We start from the raw sequence: 24656 nt of genomic DNA, 5'->3' as shown, positions 1-24656 counted from the left end.
TAACAGAAACGTCTTTTTTGCCTCCCAGAAAAGCACAGCATAAAAAAGATATCATTACGTATATCACTCATAAATGAGTTCCACAGTGTTAACTCCAGTGAATTATAGAACACAGGCAAGGATTTCATCTAGCTTGAACTGATGTGAAAAATTATAGACGTCCGCATCATTATTGATTATTGAGTTAATTGATTATTGTCGGTATCATTATTGCTTTTTGCCAATATATCTTCAGGATCTTGCATGAGAGCTGAGACCAGAGGAAGGATCTGACTCACTATGGCTGATTGAGTGAATCAGTAAACGCTTACAGTAATGAAGTTAGTTTAACTGTTCTAAGGTCATCACCCTTACGTCATAAGTTTAGAGATATTTGAAATACTGACTACCAACTCAATCTAAAAACAAGGGGCCAGGCACAGTGGCTCATGCCTATAATCCCAGCACTTTGGAAGGCCATGGAGGGAGGATCCCTGGAACCCAGGAGTTCAAAGCCAGCCTGGGCAACATAGGGAGACTCTGTCTCTACAAAGAATTTAGAAAATTAGCCAAGTGTGGTGGTGCGGGCCTGTGTTCCAGCTAATCAGGAAGCTGAGCAGGGAGGATCACTTGAGCCAGGGAGGCTGAGGGTGCAGTGAGCCATGATTGTGCCACTGCACTCCAACCTGGGTGACAGAGCAAGACTCTTTCTTCAAAATAAAATAAAAATAAAGCAAAATAAAAGCAAGATTTATCCTAGTGAATTATAAACACAGCAAAATCAGATCTATCTTATTTAGATTTGTTATCTAGGGATTTAGCTTACTTTCTACCACAGGTGAATTTAACTCCTGAAAAATCCAGCCCCTCCCCCCACAAAAAAGGTTAGATAAGTGTGTATTTCTGATGAATACTTATTTTAATCTGACAAAGAAGATTTTTTCTTTATTGTTATTCTTAAACTTCAGGTTATTAACTTTTTTTGATTGTTTTTTTGAGATGGGGTCTCACTCTGTCACCAGGCTGGAGAACAGTGGTGTGATCTCGGCTTACTGCAATCTCTGCCTCCTGGGTTCAAGCGATTCTCCTGCCTCAGCCTCCCGAGTAGCTGGGACTACAGGCACGCACCACCAAGCCCAGTTAATTTTTGTATTTTTAGTAGAGACAGGGTTTCACCATGTTGACCAGGATGGTCTCGATCTCTTGATCTTGTGATCTGCCTGCCTCAGCCTTCCAAGGTGCTGCGATTACAGGTGTGAGCCACCACGCTCAGCCCAGGGTTATTAACTTCTATCAAACTACACCGATGGACTGAGGAAAGGTAGACATTCTTATTTCTCATTTTTGTCAGTGGCCAATACTGGGATAAATTAGGTAATGTGCTATAAGCCTCAAACATGTACCTTTACAAATCACTGGATTGCCCTTAGTAGATAAGGCACTAACTAACTGAAAGTTGGTAATAGAAAAGGGCTGAAGTAAGTATCTTTTTCTATCCAGGTATTTAATAAGAATCTACTCAGGGCAGGGCACTGTCCAAAAGAGCCACAGGGAGTATGAAGATGAATGAAATGGAGACCCTGTTCCCAAGAAGCTTAGAGCTGAAAGACACTTAAGATGTGTGGACAGAAAACCAACACCACGTGTTCTCACTCATAGGTGGAAATTGAATAATGAGAACACTTGGACACAGGGTGGGGAACATCACACACCGGGGCCTGTCGTGGGGTGGTGGGAGAGGCGGGAAAGATAGCATTAGGAGATATACCTAAGGTAAATGATGAGTTAATGGGTGCAGCACACCAACATAGCACATGTATACATATGTAACAAACCTGCACATTGTGCACATGTACCCTAGAACTTAAAGTATAATAAAAATAAATAAATAAATAAATAAACACATCATTCATAGGAAAAAGAATAAAATGGTGAAAGGGAAAAAAAAGAAACATGCATCAATAACTCAGTGCAGGCAGGAAAAGGAGGGTGCACAAAGACAGCGGGGCAGGGAGGTGAAGTTCTATGGAAGTTTCGAGAAGGGACAGTGAGTGGTGAGGTTTGGAAAGAGAAGAGTGAGAGAGGCTTGATGAAGAGAGTGGCTTCTGGGTTAAGTCTTCAGAAATGCGTGGCCCATGGACATGTGGCGATGACTCATGGACATGCTGATGAAGACAGTGGTGGGAAAGAAAGGACGGTAGTGACCACAGGCGTGATTACAAAGGCCAATTCTAGAGTTGGCCTGCCTGGCTCTAAATTCAGCTGCACTTCTCTTGAGCTGGGTAGCTTTGAGCAAGTACGCTGACCTCTCTAAGTCTCAGCTTCCACTTCTGAAACAGGAGGAGAATAAGAACTCTTCTCACATTGTATAGCTGTGAAAATCAAATGGCAGTAAATACAAGCAAATTGCTCAGTATGGTGACTGGCTCAGAGTAAGCACATCAGGAATGTTAGTAAGTGATAGCACTGTCATTGCATGAGTGAAGGGGATATTACGGCTGGGTCAAGAACGATCTCTAAATAGATAATCAGCTAGGCATGTTTTCTGAAACTTCCATTTCTGTGGGATTCTTTTGTTACCATGGGATGACTTGATAATCCCTAAATCCCAAACCCTTCTTCTCAACCAGAACACTGCCCTGTGAGAAAAAGTGCTCCGAGTTTGGTGGCCACTGCAGACACACATACTAAATGGGCAAACCACTCCTTTTCTTTCCTTTTCTTATTTTTATTTTTATTTTTATGGATATCTTTTATAGTATGCTCAGAAGAGGAGAGAATGAAGCAAAATTAAATATAAAAAGATACCATGAAATAGATGCACAATGAAATTAAGAAATGAAACAAATGTTAATAAAGGATAGTTTGTGTGTTCTGAAGTCTTAGTAGCAACATCATTTCAAAATTGCAAAACTTCAATGGAAATATCAAGGAAGGGAGTCTGTGGGCTCTGTACAAAGGAGCAGAAAGAAGTTCAAATCCAGGGACTGATACTGATCAGATGTGTGAGCTTGGGAAAGACCTGTTTGGCTTCAGTCTTATCACCTGTGAAAATGAAGTCCGTATACCCACTTCGCAGAGTTACTGACTAATTTAAATAATATGTAAAGTACTTAACACATTGCCTACTCAGCAGACACAAAAAGGTTTGCTATCTTCTATCTAGAACAACGGTGGTAGAGAATGAACACTAGTTATATCCTGATAGAGTGCACCAAGAAATTAATAGAGTCCCTATACATTTTTACAGTTTTACAGAAAAAAAGAAGTCAAAGTGGAATGTGCAACAAAAGGAAGATGAAAGTAGGAAAATTAAAAAGAGAGTCCAGGAATGAAGCCAACACACAAAACACACGCCACAAATGCCTGTACCCTTGCTGTGGGTGGGCCACAAATTTAATTCTAAGCTTTAGAGTAGCAACACAAAGAGGGAAAATGATCACTTACAAGATTCAAAGTGTCCATATGATAAAAATAAACCAGGAGAAGCACAACTATTTCTGGTGATGAGAACAGAGAGATATTTTTACAGTGGGTCCTCATTAATGACAGAAAATGAAAAATATGGCATTGGTAGGACCATCAGTAGGACACTCAGCGCATCCTGTTTAACAAGTGTGTTTACTCTGCACTCACCAGGGGTTAAGATGCCATGACCGGTTTTCGGAGGGATGTGAAGATGACCCATCTCATAATATGGCTTGTGCCTTTGAAGAGTGTACAGTCTTTTGGATGAACACACATTTAAATGATTATAACACAACACAAATGTGCAACAGGCCCCCAAAAGGGAACGATGAATTCTGATAGGGCATTAGCGAAAGCTTCCTGGAGTAGGTAGTCTTTCACTGGGGCTCTAAAAACAAGTGTTTATTATTTTGTAAAAGATTTTATTATGGGCTGGGCATGGTGGCTCACGCCTGTAATCCTATCACTTTAGGAGGCCGAGGCAGGTGGATCACCTGAGGTCAGGAGTTCGAGACCAGTCTGGCCAACATGGTGAAACCCCATCTCTAGTAAAAACTACAAAACTTTTCCAGGAGTGGTGGTATGCACCTGTAATCCCAGATACTCAGGCGGCTAAGAGAGGAGAATTGCTTGAACCCGGGAGGTGGAGGTTGCGGTGAGCTGAGATCGTGCCACTGCACTCCAGCCTGGTGACAGAGCAAGACTCTGTCTCAAAAACCAAACCAAACAAAACAAAAACAAACATTTTATTATGAAAATTTTCAAACATAAAAAGTAGAGAAAACAACAAAAGGTACCCGCATCATCCAGCTTTGACATTTTTCAACATTTTACCAATATTGTTTCATCTACTTCCACGTTTCCGTTTCTTGGTTTGCTGCAGTATTTTAAAGCAAGTCCCATTTGTCATGTCGTTTAACCTGTAAATACTTTAGTATGTTCCATCTTTTAAAACATAACCACTAACCTATTATTATGCCTAATAGAATTACCAGCTATCCCTTAATATCTCCTGATTCCTAACACATGTTCAAATTTCCCAAACAGTTTTAAAGATGTCTTTTACAGTTGCTTTGTTCTTCTCAAAATCTGAAGATGGTGCATAGGCCACATTTTGTTATTATGGTACAGAAGGCCCCCGAGAAACTTAACTGCGCTCCTTCCCACACTTTGTTTTTCATGCCAGCAATTTGCTGAAGGAATTAGACAACTGTCCTGGAATATGTTAGATGAGTAGAATTTTGAAAGGCAGATATGTAGAGAGGGAGAGTGAATTTGAGACACTTGGAAAAAGAAAACAGGAGAATGAGATGTGGGAAGTAAGAACTGTTAGGTGATTCAGTAGATAAACAATGAAGGTTGTAATTTCAGCAGCCACAGTGCCTGGGTTTAAATCTCTGCTCTGCTACTCTCTGGCTGTGTGGCCTTGGGAAAATCTCTTAACACAAGGAGCTGCCTCATCATCTGTAAATAGGGGGACTTATACCAAAACCTGTCTCAAAAGTTTGTCTTGAGGATTAGATAATTAAAATTACTGACCAGGCGTGGTGGCCCACGCCTGTAATCCCAGCACTTTGGGAGGCCGAGGCAGACGGATCACCTGAAATCAGGAGTTTGAGACCGGCCTGACCAACATTGAGAAACCCCGTCTCCACTAAAACAAATCTTAGCTGGGCGTGGTGGCACATGCCTGTAATCCCAGCTACTCAGTAGGCTGAGGTGGGAGAATTGCTTGAACCCAGGAGGCAGAGGTTGCAATGAGCCAAGATCACACCACCGCACTCCAGCCTGGACGGCACAGCGAGACTCCTTCTCAAAAAAAAAAAAAATTCCCACAAAAGTGCTTAATAAATGCTCAAACAGGTTAGCTATTGTAAGAATACTGGTACAGGCAGTGGTGAAGGTTCATCTGTTAGAGACCTTGCAGAGGGGAGTGGATGAGCTCTGGTGACCAGGTGAATGCGTTGGAAGAACAAAGGTCAGGCAAGAGAAGAATCATTGACAATTCAATGTTTTACATCCCTTCTTCCACATTCCCCAAAATATGCATGCATACACATACAGGCACACGTGCATGTGCACACACATACACACACCTCATCACAACCCCTCCATTCTTCAAAAGGTAATCAAGAAGGATAAAGACTTGAGTGGCAGAAAGATTAGGAATTTTTTCTTCAACAGAAAGGATTGGAAACCGTGGAAATAATCTCCATGTGAAGACACTTAGAAGCTGAACATTTGGGTCTTGAATTCTAGAGATGGCAGAGCTAGGGATATGGCTTCGTGGGTCAACCACATCGATGTCATAGTCAAGCAAGTGGTAAGATAAGAATCACAAGTGCAAAGGTTCAGATAAAAAAGAGCAAATTTATAAAAACAAAACAAATAAACCCCAAACTAGAGAAGCCGCTTGAACACAGGCAAGAGGAAGAAGAGTTAGGGAATGAAGAGGGCTGAGGTGTCTGTGAATGCAGACGAGGAATTTAGACACAGCAGTGCCATGGAGACCAATGATTTCTAAGGAGATCACTCACTGGTGTCAAACACAAAGGTCAGTAGAAGAGGAGTGGGAGGCAGCAATTACCTCGGGTATTAGGGAATGATTTCAGAAGTAGGGCCAATCTAGCAATTGTCTATATGCAAGTAAAAATCGAAGACACGCAAGAGAAATTAAAGGAAGCAGAGAAGAGGGAGAGTATAAAATGATGAGAGCAGAGAGTCTTGGAAAGTTGTCTTAAAGCACACAAGAAGGTGGAGAAGCCCTCACACTATGAAAAAGCCACCAGGTTTGGTGACTAGCAAGTCACCCTCAAAGCAGAATTGTCCAGTTCCTTCAACAAACAGGTGGTATGGAAAAACGTGTACTTTTTGAGAATCATGAAATGGAATGGTTCCATCTTCGAGTTGTGCATTTGTGAATTTAAAACCCTGTGAGGACATATATAAATTTTGCAAAAGGGCCTGTTCCATATGGTGAGCTCAGTCCCTTGGGAACTGAATTATCAAAGCTCCTATCTGATGTAAGGAAACAAAAGTCATGCAATTAAATGAGATCAGGGTGGTGCACAGAGAAACAGGAGCCAGGTGTGCTAAGTTCCAGCCGAGAACCACAGGTCTCCTTAGACAGACTAGCCTCAAAAAAGCTCAGCTAGATGCTAGATGAAAATCTAGATACACGTTTTCCCCACGAAGCATGCATTTCACGTACACTCTAAGGCCTAGTCTAGCACGCTTCCTGAGTAACACATTTCCAATCATAAAACCGCTCTGGGAAGACTGTTTTAGATGGAGAGTTTTACATTTTCTTTTCTTTCAAAGGCAAGATATCACATTCATTGTTTAAGGAAAGTCTCCGAAACCCCTGAGGAGTCCTGGTGTGACTACTGTTGCCCCTCTGCTTATTCCAACCGGTGTTTGTCATGACATGCATGTTTATTGGTCATAAACAGGCAGCTGGGAGGTCTGTGCTAGGCTGTCTCTGGAGGCTGGGGAATGAGGTCTAATGACATCAGGGGCAGGACTGCAGTGACTGACTCGTGTGAGCAGTTAGCGTCGAATTCCTTCATGGCCATACTCACATTGCAAACATACGGGAGGATGGAGTTCCCTAACCTCACCCTGCAGCGTGGTTTAGTCTACAACAATTGATCCTTGCTATGTTCCCTGCTTCTCTTCTCCACCATGGGCAGCTGCTTGTGCAGCTGGGCTCCAGAGGCAGGGCTCAACAAAGCTTCCTGCCCTTTAATGGCAATGCAGCCACATTCATCAAAAAAGGAAAAAAAATTCCAACCTGCAGAGCCAAAAGGTGAGGGCAGCTGAATTCCATGCCTTTTAGTGTCTGCAAACTGTGAACAGGAACCAAGCTGCAAACTGCAGGCATGATCACACCTAGCTGGCTTTGAAACCGCTTTCTATTTCTCATTTCTAAGTAATCCACCTTGAAACACAAAAGCTTTTCTGGTGGTTAGATGGTGAACATTTACTGTCCCTTCATTTGGGGACAACGATTGAGTTTCCTACACACACAAAATGAGAGCTTAAAGCAGGCTCTGGGTAACCCAGAAAAAGTGATCAGCAGGGTTTCATCTTCAAGGAAGAACAGAACCACTCTGCAGAGATCCATAGCACATGTTCTGCATTCTGATCAGCTTTGTTCATACGAAGGTCAATATTCGATTCTCTCAGTCCTCACTGATGCTCCTTAAGTAGGTACCAGAGCTTCTGGAGGGTTAAAACAGGTGTCCTTCCAGCCCCAAACAGGATTATCAGAGGCGATTCTGGGGCACCTGTGTGGAAATGGCTCTATGCGACAGGAACAGAACTCTCAGCACCATGGAACTCCAGTGTGAAGGCTAGACACACCAAAAAATAAAGATATGCAAAGAGCAAAGACATTGATGAATGTCTCCGAGAAAGAGAATAACAGAGTAAGAAAAGGCGAATGGTGCTGTAATCTTTAGTCCACGCTTCACGACTGGCATGACTCAATCTGTCTCCATGGGGCTCTGGTTTACACATAAAGTATAACCGGAGAAATAAACCTCAAAATCCTAGAATTTCTGAAGTAGCAACACAACTTTCAATTCAAGTCACACATCATTTCTGACACAAAAATAACAGCAGCTGAGTACGTGAGAGGCCTTTCCCTCCAGAAGTGTAGGCTCTGATCCCACAATGTCGTCATTCGTATTCCAGTCCAGAAGGACACAGACCTTCTCCCAGCACTTTCAGCTAGATCTCCTGGTTTCTTTTCTGGTTCTAAACTCACCCATATGGAAAGCAGAATGGTGGTCCCTGAAAGATGCCTGCATTCTAGTCCCCTCAACCTGAGACTACATCAGGCTATATGGAAAAGGGAGAGTCAAGGTTGCCAGTCAGCTGACCTTGAAATAGGGAGCTTTTTCTGGAGGATTGAGTAGGCTCAATGTCCTTAGTGTTCTTAAAAGTGGACGTAGGTAGGTACCAGCAGCTCTGGTACCTACCTACGGACCACGGAAGCAGGATAAAAGGGAAGCTATCTTGCTGGGTTTGAAGATGGAGGAAGAGGACAGCAAACCAAGAAATGTCAGTGACCTCTAGAAGTTGGGAAAAAAAAGAAAAGATTCTCCCTAGGGCTTCTGGAAAAGAATGCATAACTGTTGGTGACCCCTTATGTCAGACCAGAGAGATTTCCAGTCTACAGACTCTAGAACTGTAAGACAGTAAATCTGTGTTGTTTTAAGCCACTGAATTTGTCCTAATTTATTACAGCAGCAACAGGAAACTAATATGTGCTATCAGGAAGCAGACACAGCCTCACTCAGGAACAACACTGCAACTCCAAGACAGAACAGTGTCTGGGTTTCTTTGGCAATAAAAGGTAATCATTTATTTTTTTTTTCTAGTTAAACGAGCATCCAGCCAAGTGCTAATCTGTAGAAAAGATGAGAAAAAATGGCACAGTGTCTTCCAAATGTGTGTGTGTGTGTGTGTGTGTGTGTGTGTGTGTGTGTGTGTAGGGGGTGCGCAGCTGAGAAGCTAATCTTTTTACCTCCCAGTTTTGCTACAGAGGAATGTAGCATTATTTTTAGAAACTCAATTCCTTTCTAGTGGACCTGCATTAATGTGATCTTAAAATCTGCTTTTTCAGTTTCTCCTTTTTTTTTTTTTCTTCAAAACATCCCTGTGTGCTTTGAATGTTCGGATAATCTCCTGAGACAATCTAAATCTAGAGAATTTTAGTTCCCAAATCATGCAGATTTTTGTATTATGCCCTCAACATGGTTCAGAGAGGATGTGATAATATTTAAGACAGCACAACAACAAAATTCTTCCAGGGTAGTTCCTGAATTAGAAGGTGAGAAATTGTATTAGAATGTTAGGACTTGGAAGAGTTCATGTAAGAATACGAATAGATTTTCCATGCAATTGTGCACCTTGCTGTCTGCCTGTTTGTATGTTAGGTTTCCTTTAATTGGAGGAAAAAAATGCAAGAGATCTTCTGAACCGGTTAATGTATTATGGACCAGGGGCCCTTTGATACGAAGATTTTCAGAATTTATTTAAAGTAAGGACATAACTCCTTGCTTGAAGATAAATTAGGATGTGCCCAGCCTTATTTTAATCCCTTTGCCCTAAATAACCAGGAAATCTTACTTTTCTACCAAGAACAAATAATGATCCACTAGGTGAGATGAGTGTGGAGAACCCCCCAAAACTCAGTTGTAGAATATGATTACATCAGGAGTACAAGCAAGAGGAAGGATGCTTTGACCCACTGAATAAAATAAAAAATAGGACAGAAACACTTACCCTCAGGTCTCCATTCATAGTTTTTGGTGTGTGATTAAATGCATGTGCAGGATCCTTGTTGTACACTTTGAGGAGTGATCTGTCTTGAATGTTCCTGGAATCAAAAACATCAATAACTATGGCAGATGAAAGAAGCCTGACTTTGGCCATTTCCTTAGCCTGCTCTTAAAGATCAGGTAAAAAACATGAACACACAATCCAAAGGCTATCTACAATATGCCGGTCAAAAGCTATGTGACCATAAAATAGGCAATTATAAATAAGGAAAAGAAGAAAAATGACTTCAGCTTTTCTCTCCTTTTCTTGTTCCTCAGGAAAGTATCATTCCTCCAGTATAGCTCCCCACCCATAAACATTGGGTAGCACGAACTTTCTTTCAAGATGCCGAGTATGGAAAGTTAAGGCTTTAAAAAAAAGACAATAAAGTTCCAATATTTACAATACATTCAAAGAGATTTGGTTAATATTTAAATATTTAATTATTTACTTTTCCCAAACACCTGGTTTGCTGCTTATCTAATGAATGCACATGAAAGAAGATTTTCTTTTCTTTTTTTTTTTTTTTTTTTTTTTTTTTTTTTTGCCTTCAAACACTTTCGGCAACTGAAAGAAAAGGTATCTGGAGTCCAGAAAAAAAAAAAAAAAAAGAAGAAATAGTATCATAAAAATCTAATATTTTTACTATGCCTTTTTCCCTTCCATAGTGGGTTAGAAAAATAGTTTTTCTACATGCGAACCGAATTGCTGGATGTGAAGAAACAGCAGCAGATAAGTTCTTCTTTTTTCTCCAAACCCAGCTCTTAGAGCCAAGGTGTCACAACACAGCAAAAGACAGGGTCAGAGCCTACCTTAAAATTATTGAAGAGCACATGAATATCTACGAAGTCCCTCTCCCTCCATGTTCAGCTTTCATCAGCAAAAGGGCCACCCAGGGCCCTTTTGGCTCTGTCTACACTGCGATCCCTTCCAACGCCGGCTCGGCTAGCTCAGAGAAATGTGTGCAGGAGGACGAATTCCTCTCCTCCAGGTGCAGCCTCATTTAGTAGGCTGACCCAACCACTGGGATTACTGGCTTGTGTTTCTGTTTTAACTGAAGTGGAGGATTCCTGGACTAGTCTTGTTTCTCTTCTTTAAATATCCGCCAGTAATTGCTTTGAAGCAATGACTAGCCCAAGCTTGCACGGTTTCTCCAGTAGCTTGTTAGAAGTCGGCTTGAGGGGGAACCAGCAGCCCTTGTTATTAAAGGGGGCTGAGTGACTATGAAGGGGAGACTCACAGAGGTAGGATGTGGGGATCCACTAAGGGGCTCACCATTGGGCCAGAGTAAGGAGTCACAGGCGAGGACATGAAAAAATAGAAAACCTCACGGGAGCCATGAAAAAGACTGTGATTCTGGAGGTATTTAAAATGCATGAGGTTGGTTTATCATGACTTTAGAAACATATTCATCTGAGCTGAACCAACAGTAAAGGCCGGGGTTGCACTTACTGTGGCAATATTTACAACACAATATTCTGACCTGAACTCTCTGTAGCATTTCCCTAAGGAAAATATGAGGAGCCTAACAACGATGATGAAATAGGCAACTGTTTAACAAATATGCTCGCACTTCAGAAACACTGAAGGATGTGCAATGAAATGAAAGTCACTGTCTTCAGTTGAAATCTACATGATACTTTTTTGTTGTCTTTTTTTTTTTTTTTTTTTTGAGACGGAGTCTCGCTCTGTCGCCCAAGCTGGAGGGCAGTGGTGCGATCTTGGCTCACTGCAAGCTCCGCCTCCTGGGTTCACGCCATTCTCCTGCCTCAGTCTCCCCAGCAGCTGGGACTACAGGTGCCCGCCACCACGCCTAGCAAATTTTTTGTATTTTTAGTAGAGATGGGGTTTCACAGTGTTAGCCAGGATGGTCTTGATCTCCTGACCTCTTGATCTACCTGCCTCAGCCTCCCAAAGTGCTGGGATTATAGGCGTGAGCCACTGCGCCCAGTCTTTTTTTTTTTTTTTTGTCTTATATAATGCTGGTGGCGAAAATTTCTTCTACAATTCAAGTAAAATATAATCAAGGCATTTTATGCATAAAATCAAAGAGAGAATAATTCTTTGGAAGCGACATGCATGTGCTCACATAGCATAAACATTATTGTCATCACCAAATAAAACATAGTCTTCATTTGAACATTTTTAGGTTCATTTTTTATATTTAAATCAAAGTAACTGAAAAGTAAAATTACAGACAAATTTATAAATTGATGATCTTTCCACTTAAATATTTTAAATGAGAGTTTTTTTTAAAAAACATTAGGCTATCAGGCCAGGAGCAGTGGGGTCATACCCATAATCCCAGCACTTTGGGAGGCCAAGGTGGGCAGATCACTTGAGGTCAGGGGTTTGAGAACAACCTGGCTAACATGGTGAAACCCCATCTCTACTAAAAATACAAAAATTAGCCTGGCATGGTGGTGCACACCTATAGTCTCAGCTACCCGGGAGGCTGAGGAATGAGAATTGCCTGAACCCAGGAGGTGGTATCTGCAGTGAACTGAGATCATGCCACTGCACTCCAACTTGGGCAACAGAGTGAGATTCTGTCTCAAAAAAAAAAAAAAAAAAAAAAAAAAAAAAGCCAGGCACAGTGGCTCACCAGCATTTTGGGAGGCTGAGGCGGGCGGATCACGAGGTCAGGAGATCGAGACTAACCTGGCTAACACAATGAAACCCCGTCTTTACTAAAAAATACAAAAAATTAGCCTGGCATGGTGGCGGGCGCCTGTAGTCCCAGCTACTCCTGAGGCTGAGGCAGGAGAATGGCGTGAACCTGGGAGGCGGAGCTTGCAGTGAGCCGAGATTGCGCCACTGCACTCCAGCCTGGGTGACAGAGTGAGACTCTGTCTCAACAACACCACCACCACCACCACCAACAACAACAACAAGAAGTCAGGTTATCAGTACTACAACTTATAGATCAACAAGATCATTTTCACAAACATCAGCATATTGACTGATGATTTCATTCATTTTATCAACTGGATTTCCATTAAGAGAATCATGACCTTTTCTTCTTTTTCCTCCCTCTCATTTCTTTTATTTTGTGACTACTTCTCGACTTTCCCAAACAGTGTAAAAAAGAAGTCAAAGTAGCCATACTTTGAAACTTGGGAAAGGCTCTAGAAAATGGTGACTCATTGTAATATAAAAATCCTTGCACAGGCTGCAAGACAGTGAGGCCCAATTACTCATAATAACCTCGTCAGCCTTGAGCTCCATAATCAAGTGTGGCTTCCCTAAGTTGCATGTTTACTTGCTATTACTGTGTCCTTCAATTCCTCTAATTGCAATTGCAGAAATATAAGAGGATTGTTGTAACTGGCAGCTCCGTGTAAAAACACTACATGGGATTATATTACTACAAACATAGTCTTTAAATATAATGTGATTATTTCATGTTTCAAGTTTACACTTTGTGAATGCAAAAAATTTCTTTCGGTGACAGCTTGATTAATAATTTAGTTCAAAACTAAACACGAATTTTCGGGTACTCATGAATATTTAAACGCATTTTTAAAAAGCTGTAAGGTTGTGCAACAGATGTAGCATCTATACCTGGAGGCAGGTGTCAAACTTTAAAAGTTCTAAATTACTCATACACCTGGGAACATGCCTAAATCTGTCATTCGTGATCATTGGTAGATACAGATCACTTTACATTTATTATGCACTAGAGGCATATTTTTAAAAAGTGGTACCCATTAATTCCCTGATGAAGAAACAGGGTAACTTGCTATCCCCCCAGGGTGTGGACTCAGAAACCCCAAGTCCTGCCCCCAATGATTTGGTGAGGGAACATTCCGAGGGATCAAAAAATTCTTGACCAAGAAATGTGGGCAGCAGCTGGGTGCGGTGACTCACGCCTGTAATCCCAGCACTTTGGGAGGCCGAGGCGGGTGGATCAGGAGGTCAGGAGATCGAGACCATCCTGGCTAACACGATGAAACCCCATCTCTACTAAAAATAAAGAAAATGAGCCAGGCATAGCGGCAGGCGCCTGTAGCCCCAGCTACTCAGAGGCCGAGATAGGAGAATGGCGTGAACCCGGGAGGCGGAGCTTGCAGTGAGCAGAGACCTTGTGCCACCGCCCTCTAGCCTGGGCGACAGAGCGAGACTCCGTCTCAAAAAAAAAGAAAAAAAGAAATGTGGACAGCCATGTTTGGGGCAGAGCTTGGTACTTAGTTGGCTGTGTGCTTTTGAATAAGTCCTTCAAATTTTATGAGTCTGAGTTTCTGGTTCCATAAAATGAAATGGCTGGATCAGTCACTAAATAATCTGTGGAGTTCTAAAATGTTCAGAGGCCATACTAGCAACTGATTGCTTGTGTTGATCTAAGTCCTGTTTTTCAGGTTGTTTGGTTGGAACAGATCAAATGAGTTCTTTCTGCTATATACATGACACCAAAATGACAATAAAGATGCTTTTGAGCTGAGTGTGGTGACTCACGCCTATAATCACAACCTTTTGGGAGTCCGAGACTAGAGGACGGCTTGCCTCAGGAGTTCCAGACCAGCCTGGGCAACATATGGAGATTCTGTCTCTACAAAAGATTTAAAAATTAGCCAGATGTGGTGGCATGTGCCAGTAGTCCCAGCTACTTGGAAGGCAGAGGTGGGAGGATCATTTGGGCCCAGAAGGTCGAGGCTGCACTGAGCCATGATCATGCCACTGAGGTCCAGCCTGGGTGACAGACCAAGATCGTGTCTTCAAAAAAGGAGAGATGAGGCTGGGCACGGTGGCTCACACCTGTAATCCCAGCACTCTGGGAGGTCTAGGCAGGTAGATCACCTGAGGTCAGGAGTTTGAGACCAGCCTGACCCACGTGGTAAAACCCCATATTTGCTAAAAGTACAAAAAAATTAGCTGGGCCTGGTGGCAGGTGCCTGTAATCCCAGTTACTTGGGAGGCTGAGGCAGGAGAATTGCTTGAACCCAGGAGGTGGAGGTTGCAGTGAACCGAGATCGTGCCATTGCACTCCAGCCTGGGCGACAGAGCAAGACTCTGTCTCAAAAAAAAAAAAAAAAAAAAAAAAAAAAAAAAAAAGAGAGAGACAGAGACAGAGATGCTTTTGTTTCTAACCGACTTTCAGTCCCATCAATAGCAGGAGTCCATTTAGCTTAATTTTGGAGGATATTCAACTGGGCGCCCTGGAGAAATGTTGTCTGGACAGTAAGATCTTTGGGGAAAGGACAACTATTTAAGAAATGAATGGAAAGTGAGGATGCTTCTCAGTCTCTTTTCTTGTGGAAAATAATACAGAGTCCACTGCTTTTATTCTAACTTGTTATGTGTAAATAATGACCCAGGGGGCTCATTACCTAAAATGTCCACAGGGGCTGTCTATGGAGGAAAGAACACGTGAGAGGGAATTGGGAAAGTGCCAATATCAAGTACTGCCTTCAACTCTTACGCCCTCGATCAGGTCTCTCCACCACCTTTCTGGACCTTGGTTTCCCTAACTCTTAGATAACATGGTGAACTGAATCATTTCTAATGTTCTTTCCAGATGTAGCATCCAACAATCTGTGTGGGAGAAGTTTCTCCTCATTTTTATAAGCTATACCTTGCAAATGAATTGTAAAAAACCAGATAGTGAAATAAGCCTACCAATCAGGATAATGAATCTGCTTTCTTCACTAGGATATAGAGGAATCAGAATTTGGTAGGAATCAGAATTTGGTATAAACTCTATGAGAGCAATATGATGGACCAAAAAAAAAAAAAAAAAAAAAAAAAAAAAAAACAACAAAACCCACACACACTCTAAGTGCAATATAGTGGGTAAAAACAAACAAACTCAAAAACAAAAAAACTTTAATGCAATATTGCGGGCAAAAATATGATGTCACAACTTACCTTACATCATTTAATTCATAATAAACATTTCTGCTTTCATCTTTGATGTAAATGGCGACACTGGGCGATTCCAGCATTTTCATGGTGAGCTGCTGTGGGAAGGCACTTACGAAGAGAGCACGGATTGTGTCTGCACTTGTGATCTCGTTCGGCATCCTGAGCTGCTTGGTTTCGTCTCCATACTGGAGGTAGAGAACCCCTGCACACAGACGAAACAGTTATTAGTCACAGGTCAAGACTGAGGGGATACAGCACAAGCTGCACCACTTCTTTCCTGCTGCACCTGGGAACATTCAGGACAAGCTTGGCAAGCATGTAACCAGAGATCTAGTTTGGAATTTCCAAGGAATGCACTGTTTGGTTATTGCGTAAGTACCCACCTTCATTCTTTGAAGTCCAAGAAGGTGTTAAAGAGCCTAATTTGCAACTATTTTAAATTCAAGGGCTGGGTGCAATGGCTTATGTCTGTAATCCCAGTGTTTTGGGAGGCCATGGCAAGAGGATCACTTGAGGCCAGGAGTTCGAGACTCACCTGGGCAATATAGCGGGATCCCATCTCTTTGGGGGGAAAAAAAAAATAGCTGGGTGTGGTAGCACATGCCTGTAGTCCCAGCTACTCAGGAGGCTGTGGTGGGAAGATAACTTGAGCCTAGCAGCTGGAAGCTTCAGTGAGCTGCGATTGCACCACTGCACTCCAGCCTAAGTAATAGAGTGAGACTCTGACTCAAAAACAAACAAACATGCAAGAAGCACACCTCTGATAGCCTAAAGCAAAAGATAATACTTGGCCAGGCGTGGTGACTCACGCCTGTAATCCCAGCACTTTGGGAGGCTGAGGCAGGTGAATCACTTAAGGTCAAGAGTTTGAGACCAGCCTGGCCAACATGGTGAAACCCCATCTCTACTAAAAATACAAAAATTAGCCAAGTGTGATGGCACACACCTGTAATCCCAGCTACTCAAGAGGCTGAGGCAAGAGAATTGTTTGAACCTGGGAGGCTGCAGTGAGCTGAGATCACGCCACTGCACTCCAGTCAAAAAAAAAAAAAAAAAAAAAAGACAGTACTTAATTCCCTGGAAAGGTATATTTAGAAATCTGACCTTATAGAGTGATTTTTTTTTTTTTCATGTCTTTCATTAACTAGGAACACAATCATTATAGCCATGGGTAAGCTACATAGCTGAAATCTTTCTAGTCCATTCAGAAACATTTTCAGTGGAAATGCAACAAGATTTCTGTGGTTCTAATACATATCTATTAAATGTTTATATCGTGCTAAATTGTCTATAAGAAAAGAATCCAGCACCTCAATGTTTCAGAAATAAAATGGAAAAAGCACAGGATCCCAGAGTTCCCAGGGGGTATGTGACCCCCAGCGCACCCTGCCTCCCAGCACTCACCCTCCTGTGGAGAGCAGTTCTGTTGCACGTTGATCCTGAGCTTGATTGTGTGACTTGCTTTGGCTAATGGGATATAAGCAAGTGTGAAGCAAAAGGAAAGCTTGATATGTGTTTGCACCCTGGAGTGTGTCCTCTTGATGAGCGTGCTTTGGGGATGTTTCCTTTCAGAACTCAGCTCTAAGGAGTCCAACCAAGCCACACAGGGAAGTCACATGCTGAAGAACCACCCCATCTAAGCGTGGATTTTACAGCTGGAACCACTGAGGTTATGTGGATAAGTCATCTTGGGAGTGGACTCCCCAGTCCCAGGTGAGCTACCCTAGCTGATGCCAGCACAAATGAGATGGCCCCTCCAAGCACTGTCCAAATTGCAGAATCATAAGCAAATAAATGACCGTCATGTAGTCACTATGCTTAGGGTGATTTGTTATTCAGAAACAGATAACTGAAACAGGGTATCTATAATCCTGACACTGAATTTGAGTCTTGCTTTTTGTGAGAATCTACTGGGGGTGAACTACTACCACTGGAGTAAACTTTGGCAAGAGAGACTCAAAAGAGAAAAGAATGACTTCCGGTTCAATATGGCAGCCCATGTAATACATTTGTCTCTGCTTCCTCCAGAAATTCCATTAAAGTGACAATAAGGGATACAAAAGCATACATCAGAGAAGTAAGGGAATGAGAGAGGAAGTAACAGTAGACAAGAGCAAGCTGACACCTAAACCTTCAAGGGAATAACTCAACATAAAACACGCAGAGCCAGGGAAACTCAGGAAATGAGGCTCCCGACCCTTCTGAAGGTAGAAATGCAGAGTGAGTTGAATGCATGATGCCTGACGGAACTTGATTTTAAAATGGTATAGCACAAAGGTCCCCGGCCTTCAGGCCACAAACCAGTACCAGTCCTTGGCTTGTTAGGAACCGGGCCACATAGCAGGAAGTGAGCCATGGTTGAGTGAGGGAATCGTCATCTGTATTTATAGCCACTCCCCATTACTCGAATTAACTGCCTGAGCTCCGCCTCCTGTTAGATCAGTGGCAGCATAAGATTCTCATAAGAGTGTGAACCCTATTGTGAACTGCGCATGGTGAGGGATCTAGGTTGCAAGCTCCTTAAGAGAATCCCATGCCTGATGATCTGTCACTGTCACTCATCACCTCCAGATGGGACTGACTAGTTGCAGGAAAACAAGCTCAGGGCTTCCACTGATTCTACATTATGGCGAGTTGTATAATTATTTCATTATATATTACAATGCAATAATAATAGAAATAAAGTGCATGCTAAATGTAATGCATTTGAATCATCCTGAAACCATCTCCCCCGACCCTGTCCATGGAAAAATTCTTCCACAAAACCAGTCCCTGGTGCCAAAAAGGCTGGGGACCACTGATGTAGCTAATGTCCATCTCTCTTCCCACCCTACTCAGCCAAGTAGCCACCATCGCATCCACAGAAGATGGAAGAGCCCACACCAAACACACTGGATTCTGGCTGACCGGGTGTAGGGGAAGGGGCTGATGTGTCCTCGACTGAATGCGGGCAAAGGGGCCAGCACCTTAGTCAGGACACTGGAGGGTCCCCCTCTAGAAATACCAAATGACCCATGAGAAGAAACAAACTTGTGTGTGTATGTGAGAGACTGGGTCTTGCCTTGCTGTGTCGCCTAGGCTGGAGTGCAGTGACATGATCAGGGCTCACTGCAGCCCCAACCTTATGAATTCAAGCTATCCTCCCTCCTCAGCCCCCTGAGTACCTGGGACCATAGGAGGGCACCACTACATCCAGCTAATTTTTTGTATTTTTTTTTTTAGTGATGGGGTTTTGCCATGTTGCCTAGGCTGGTCTTGAACTCCTGAGCTCAAGTGACCTGACCATCTCAGACGCCCAAAGTGCTGGGATGACAGGCATGAGCCACCATGCCTGGCCTGACAAACAGATTTTCGAGGGTCATATTCAGGTTCTATCTGGTCACCCCATAGTGAAGTAGCCAAACCCACGTATAAAAACTTCCCGAAATGACAACTGTGCCTCCCTCTTACATTAACAGACTCCCAAGATCTCACAAACATTTTTTATAAAAGCTTCTAACACAAATGAAAACACCCAAAGAAACAGGAAAAAGAAACTCAGAAGAGATCAGACAGTCCAGAAAAAGGTGGAGCATCTGGAGGATAAGACCAGTCTCTGGGAACCATGAGAGCAGAATTTAAAAATTCAGTGAAGAAGAAAAAGTTGATGCAATCTCAGAAAGTGGAGCCCCCCCGACCCCCCCAAAAAAGAGGCAGAGATGGGAAAAGAGAGAAGAGCAATATGAAACACAGAATTATGTCAGAGCACCCAGATCCCCAGCAATAGAGATTTAGGTAAAAGAAATCAGAAAAAACAGAGTTTTCCAAAACAATGTTGGAAAAAAGAATGTTCTTTTTTCCCCGTAAATTGAAGGACATGAGATCGCAGATTGTAAAAGTTCATGAAATACTCAACACACAGGTTTGTCACTGAGACATTCCAGAAGACAGGAGGAAAACAGACAATCTAAAAGCCCCCAGTACAGGTAAAAAGTCACATAGGAAGGATCAGGTATCAGAAAGGCAATAGCTTTCTCAGCAGGAACTTCAGAAACCAAAAGATAATGGAGCAATGCCTTTGAAAACCTGGAGGGAAATATTTTCGATCTAGGTCTATCTCTATCCAAACCATCAGTCAGGTCTCCATTAAAGCTGTTTTCTCTTGCCTGGCCCCCTCGGCTAGAATTTTAGTACCCATTCTCCGTACCATTTCATACTTTTATACTTGTTGTATGTCTGTTTTCTTAGCATTTTCTGCTCTATGTTATAATTCATATTTTAATTATCTCTAAAGAGATGGGGTCTTGCTCTGTCACCCAGGCTGGAGTGCAGTGGTATGAGCATAGCTCACCGCAGCCTCAAACTTCTGGCTTCAAGAGTAGCTGAGGCTAAGGGATTTTTTTTTTTTTAAGTTTTTTGTTGTTTGCTACTGTATCCTTAGTACCTATGAGACTACCTGTTACATAGTAGTTTCTCAATAAATATTTGCTGAATGAATAAATGAATGATTTATCAGTCATTGAAAAGGAATGTCTCATTTGCGGGTCTATCCGAGCTATAAGAGCCTTTGCTAGATGATGTAACCAGCCTAGTGACCTCGCCCTTGGTTTGTATCCGCAGTAGAAACACATTCTGAAGTGGCTGTTTCCTTGACTAGAGCAGTCCTTTCATGTCAGGCATAAGAGCTCCATGTCCCCTCTCCAATCATCCCTGTGTTGACCCTCAGCTTTTTCAGGGAACTAGTTTTCCAGAATCTCCATGCTGTTACACATTCCTCAGAATGCAGAGAACACCTTTCAAGCCTGTCTGATCACAGATCACGCAATGTCTTGGCCCCAAGTGGGAGGTGTGGTGATTGTCCCATGTGATTGCTATGCTACATCAAAAGGCCAAAACCACTCTTGAGGTCCATGCCCCAGTCATGTCTGGGCGAGGCCACTGCAGAAAGGCCACTAATGGCCTCCCTACAGTTAAGTATCGCAGCCTCGCTCCCCAGGATGGTCTGATTTTCATTCCCACATCTGCATTCTGTACATGCATATGCTTGAAATAGAATTTGTAGGCTCTGGAGTAGGAAAAAAAAAAAAAAAAACCAACACAGGCCTAAACTATAGTTACCTCAGGGTCTGGCTGGTGCAGCTGCCAGCTGGGTGCATGAGTCCAGTCACAGAACGTGACAAGCCAGGGAGGATGGGAAAAACGCCTTTGCAAACAGAATAGTCTTTTCACGCTTGGCTTTTACACGGTTTGCTTTCTCAATCCAGGAAAGGTATTTAGAAATGCTTAGACTCAGAAGGAATTCTCTTAATATCCGATGGCGTTTTATTGGCACGGTGATGAACAGAAACTCACATGGTTTCTAGAGATTCCGCATGCTTTGGCACAGGCTCCCTTGCTCCGAGTTAGTGCTGGCTGCCCCAGATTCCCAGAGGTTGTCCGAGGGACTCCGCCTCCCAAACTCCCTTTTTATGAAGAAGGGATGAGGACGAGAGAAATGCATTTATAGGATGCCTGCTTTATGTCAGAAACCGTGGGTATGTATTTCATCTCATCAGCACAGTATCTGTTGTCAATGGATACTATGACCCCATTTCTCAGATAAGGAAATAAAAGCTCAGAAGATCCAAGCAATTTGCCTAAAAGTTGCAACTCATCACTAAGCGATATGTCCACTTCTGCCAAATCCACAGATGACATGCTCTCTTTCTTGAAGCATATTTCTCCTGAAATCCTTCATTTAGCTCTGTCCATCTCCTGCAAGCATCCCCTCAGGACGACCTGAGCTGACCTCACACTTTTAGGCTGACCATCTGCTTGAAGATATTGAAGCATGCTGGGTGCAGCTCAGAAAAAAGATTCCTGTCTCTACCTCAACCGAAGAGAATGCCATCACAGGGTTAGAATCCATCCACATGCTGGGTGGGGAGTGTGGGGTGGGAGGGGGAGGTGCTGAGCTCTGAAAACTGTGCCAGAGTGAGTGCTGATATGAACCTTGCAATGCTCAGTGTCCTCCTGAGAAGCCTGAACACTGAAGGGTTCTTTCACCTCCATGGCTTTGCAAAGGCAACATGGATTTTTAACCAAGATCTCTTACTCCCATTTTACAAAAAGCAGGGTGCAGTTGGCAGGTCACACTTGTGCCCACACATCTTCATTATCTTTTGCGTCTCAGAATCAGCTCCAGAATGTGGGACATCTTCTAAAATATCTTTATCTTAACATGGTATCCAAGGATATTCACCATGTGACCTCAACTCCTCTTCCTGCCTTATTTTTCCAAAGCGTCCCACTTTGCTAGGGCACCGCAGTGAGACTGGACCTCTTACGGTGCACATTCATCCCACACGCTGCGCCACCCGCTTCTCACCACCTCTTTGCTTCACATGCGTATCAAGTCCTCTGAACAATCTTCCCCCATTGCTACTCCATCATTTCCTCATCAGGAATGAAGGAATTAATTTACCTCACCGATGTGCTCATATTGTGTTTTGTTGAGGTTGCAAGCATGGCTTTTTTTTTTTTTTTTTTTTTAGATGGAGTCTCATTCTGTTGCCCAAGCTGGAGTGCAATGGTGCAATCTGGGCTCACTGCAACCTCACATATCCTGGGTTCAAGTGATTCTCCTGCTTCAGCCTCCTGAGTAGCTGGGACTACAGGTATGTGCTCCTGTGCCTGGCTAATTTTTGTAGTTTTTTTAGCAGAGACGGGGTTTTGGTATGTTGGCCAGGCTGGTGTCAAACTCCTGACCTCAGGTGATTCGCCCACCTTGGCCTCCCACAGTGCTAGGATTACAAGCGTGAGCCACCACACCAGGTTGCAAGCATAGCTTTTAATTCTGCATTATGGTTCGTTGTATACAGTTTCCCTCACCAGATGGTAAGATACAGAGTTAGGTACCTAGTAGATGCCCAGATACCTTTAGTTGAAACATGTTAAATTATCCCTGTAATGTGGCCAAGTTAATATGATATATGCGTGCCTTTTGGAATAGCAATACCATTTTCCCTGAAAGGCGTCTTCCGCAGGCAGCTGATGGTGACAATTCTAAATAAACTAAATGCCTCAGTTTCTCCAAATCTATTTTAGGATTATGCAGATCACCATCTGCAATAGCAATGGCAAATGGCTAATGCCTTAAATATATAAAGGATTCTTACAGCATTTTCTGATGGGAAATAAGTTTTCAACTTAAGAAAAATATTAAAATTAAAATAACAAGGTAACTTTTTACACCTATGACATTGGCAAAGGTTGATACAATAAATAGTGCCGACAAGGGTACTCCTACATATTACTGTTGGGAAAGTAAGTTGACACTATTTCTCTCAAGGGTTACTTGTCAATATATCAAAAGCCCCCCAAATACACACGTGGTTTGAAGCAGTAATTCAACTTTTATGCATTTAGGCACAATGGCATCCTTACCAAGATGCTCAATGAAGTATCATTTGTAGGAATAATATAGGGTGAGGGAGAATCTCCAACAATAGGACATTGATTTAATAAGTAGTTCATTTAATAAATCTATTCACTGGAACACTAAACAGTTACTAAAAGCAATTGTAAGAGAATATGGCAATGAGAAAAAAACTATATTTTATTAAGTGACAAAGCATATTATAAAACAGAAAGGAACTAGATTTATAAAAATCCATTAATCACCTTGATGACGGTGAGGGACCCCACATTTTGTAAGCCCTGAAGCTTACACAATTTTGAGGGGCCTCTTTAAGAATGAGAATACAACATTTGAAACATAAACTTAGGTATGAAAGTGAACATTTATATTGAGAGGGGCCGAACCTTGGTTTCATTAAGTCCAAGGTAAGTCTACTGACCTATCTGATGACTATACACCAAAATGTTAAGAGTGGTAAGTTCACTCAGATTTCTTTATGATTTTCTATATATTCTTTCTAAAATAAGAATGTTTTGATTTGATAATCTTCAAAGACAACTTCCACACTAAAATCTAAAACTTTCATCTAAAAAATGGCTAAACAGACTGGCCAGTTAGGAATTCTACTCAGTTAACTGGATAGTTTTTGAAGCCAGAGGAGATAAGCCAAGGGCTGCTCAAACAAAAACTTTCAGTGGAGTTGGTAGAATGTACACTAGCATCTGAAATGGGAAAGACATTGACATTTAAGGTAAGCAAAAGATTCCAGTGCAGTTAGCACAATAGTGTATCCTTAAGAGACTATATTCAAGAGTCTCATGATTTAAAACTAAAAAGAGGCCGGGCACAGTGGCTCATACCTATAATCCCAGCACTGTGGGAGGCCGAGGCGGGCAGATCACGAGGTCAGGAGATCGAGATCATCCTGGGCAACATGGTGAAACCCTGTCTCTACTAAAAATACAAAAACTAGCTGGGCATGGTGGCAGGTGCCTGTAATTCCAGCCACTGGAGGTTGAGGCATGAGAATTGCTTGAACCTGGGAGGCAGAGGTTGCAGTAAGCCAAGATCATGCCATTGCACTCCAGCCTGGCGACAGAGTGAGACTCCGTCTCAAAACAAAAACAAAAAACAAAACAAAAAAACAACACCCTGAAAGAATATAATGTACTTAGAGGTACCCTAGAGGCACCGGTAGAAATGGCTTCATTCATTCACTAGACAAGTTCCCATCTTGTGCCAGGCCTGTGCCAGGAACTGGGGAGTACAAAAGCAGTAAAAAAAGTCTCAATCTCTTTCTTCTTGGAGGTGTTTTCTGGTCTCCCTCCGTGTTCTAACCCCCGCAGTGGTTCTATAAATGACACTACTCTTCAGAAGCTAGCAATTCATACCTAACACCAGCTGACATTTTGTTTCAAACACAGCAGTGATTTGAACAAGGGTGTGTGTGTTCCTCAAGTGGCTCTAGGATACTTTCTGATGTCAGTAACTTCTCAAACCCCAGAGAGAACTCTCCCGCTGCTAAGTCCCTTCCTATGGGATAGCTTTTAAAGTAGGTGACAAAGCAGAATAATGACAGTTGCCTTGCAAGGAGAAAAAAGATAATAGAAAATTCATTCTCTGCAGAAAGTCTGAATTA

The 24656-nt window shown here is 42.5% G+C and overlaps 1 protein-coding gene across 14 annotated transcripts in view; it reads right to left on the bottom strand.

Moving 5' to 3' along the window:
* The window catches only part of KIAA1217 (KIAA1217 ortholog), an 850300-nt gene that overhangs the window by 97945 nt on the left and 727699 nt on the right, over positions 1-24656 (bottom strand). For all 14 annotated transcript variants that reach the window (XM_073018799.1, XM_008002527.3, XM_073018795.1 and 11 more), the window contains 2 exons: positions 15643-15841; positions 9742-9835 (listed from right to left, as the gene is read on the bottom strand). In XM_073018799.1, coding sequence (XP_072874900.1) covers positions 9742-9835; positions 15643-15841 — 293 coding nt within the window. The remainder of the gene's footprint in view (positions 1-9741; positions 9836-15642; positions 15842-24656) is intronic.

The sequence above is a fragment of the Chlorocebus sabaeus genome, chromosome 9 (assembly GCF_047675955.1).
Source record: "Chlorocebus sabaeus isolate Y175 chromosome 9, mChlSab1.0.hap1, whole genome shotgun sequence".
NCBI lineage: Eukaryota > Metazoa > Chordata > Mammalia > Primates > Cercopithecidae > Chlorocebus > Chlorocebus sabaeus.
The sequence above is the reverse complement of the archived record's forward strand: the minus strand, read 5'-3'. Positions and strand labels throughout refer to the sequence as shown.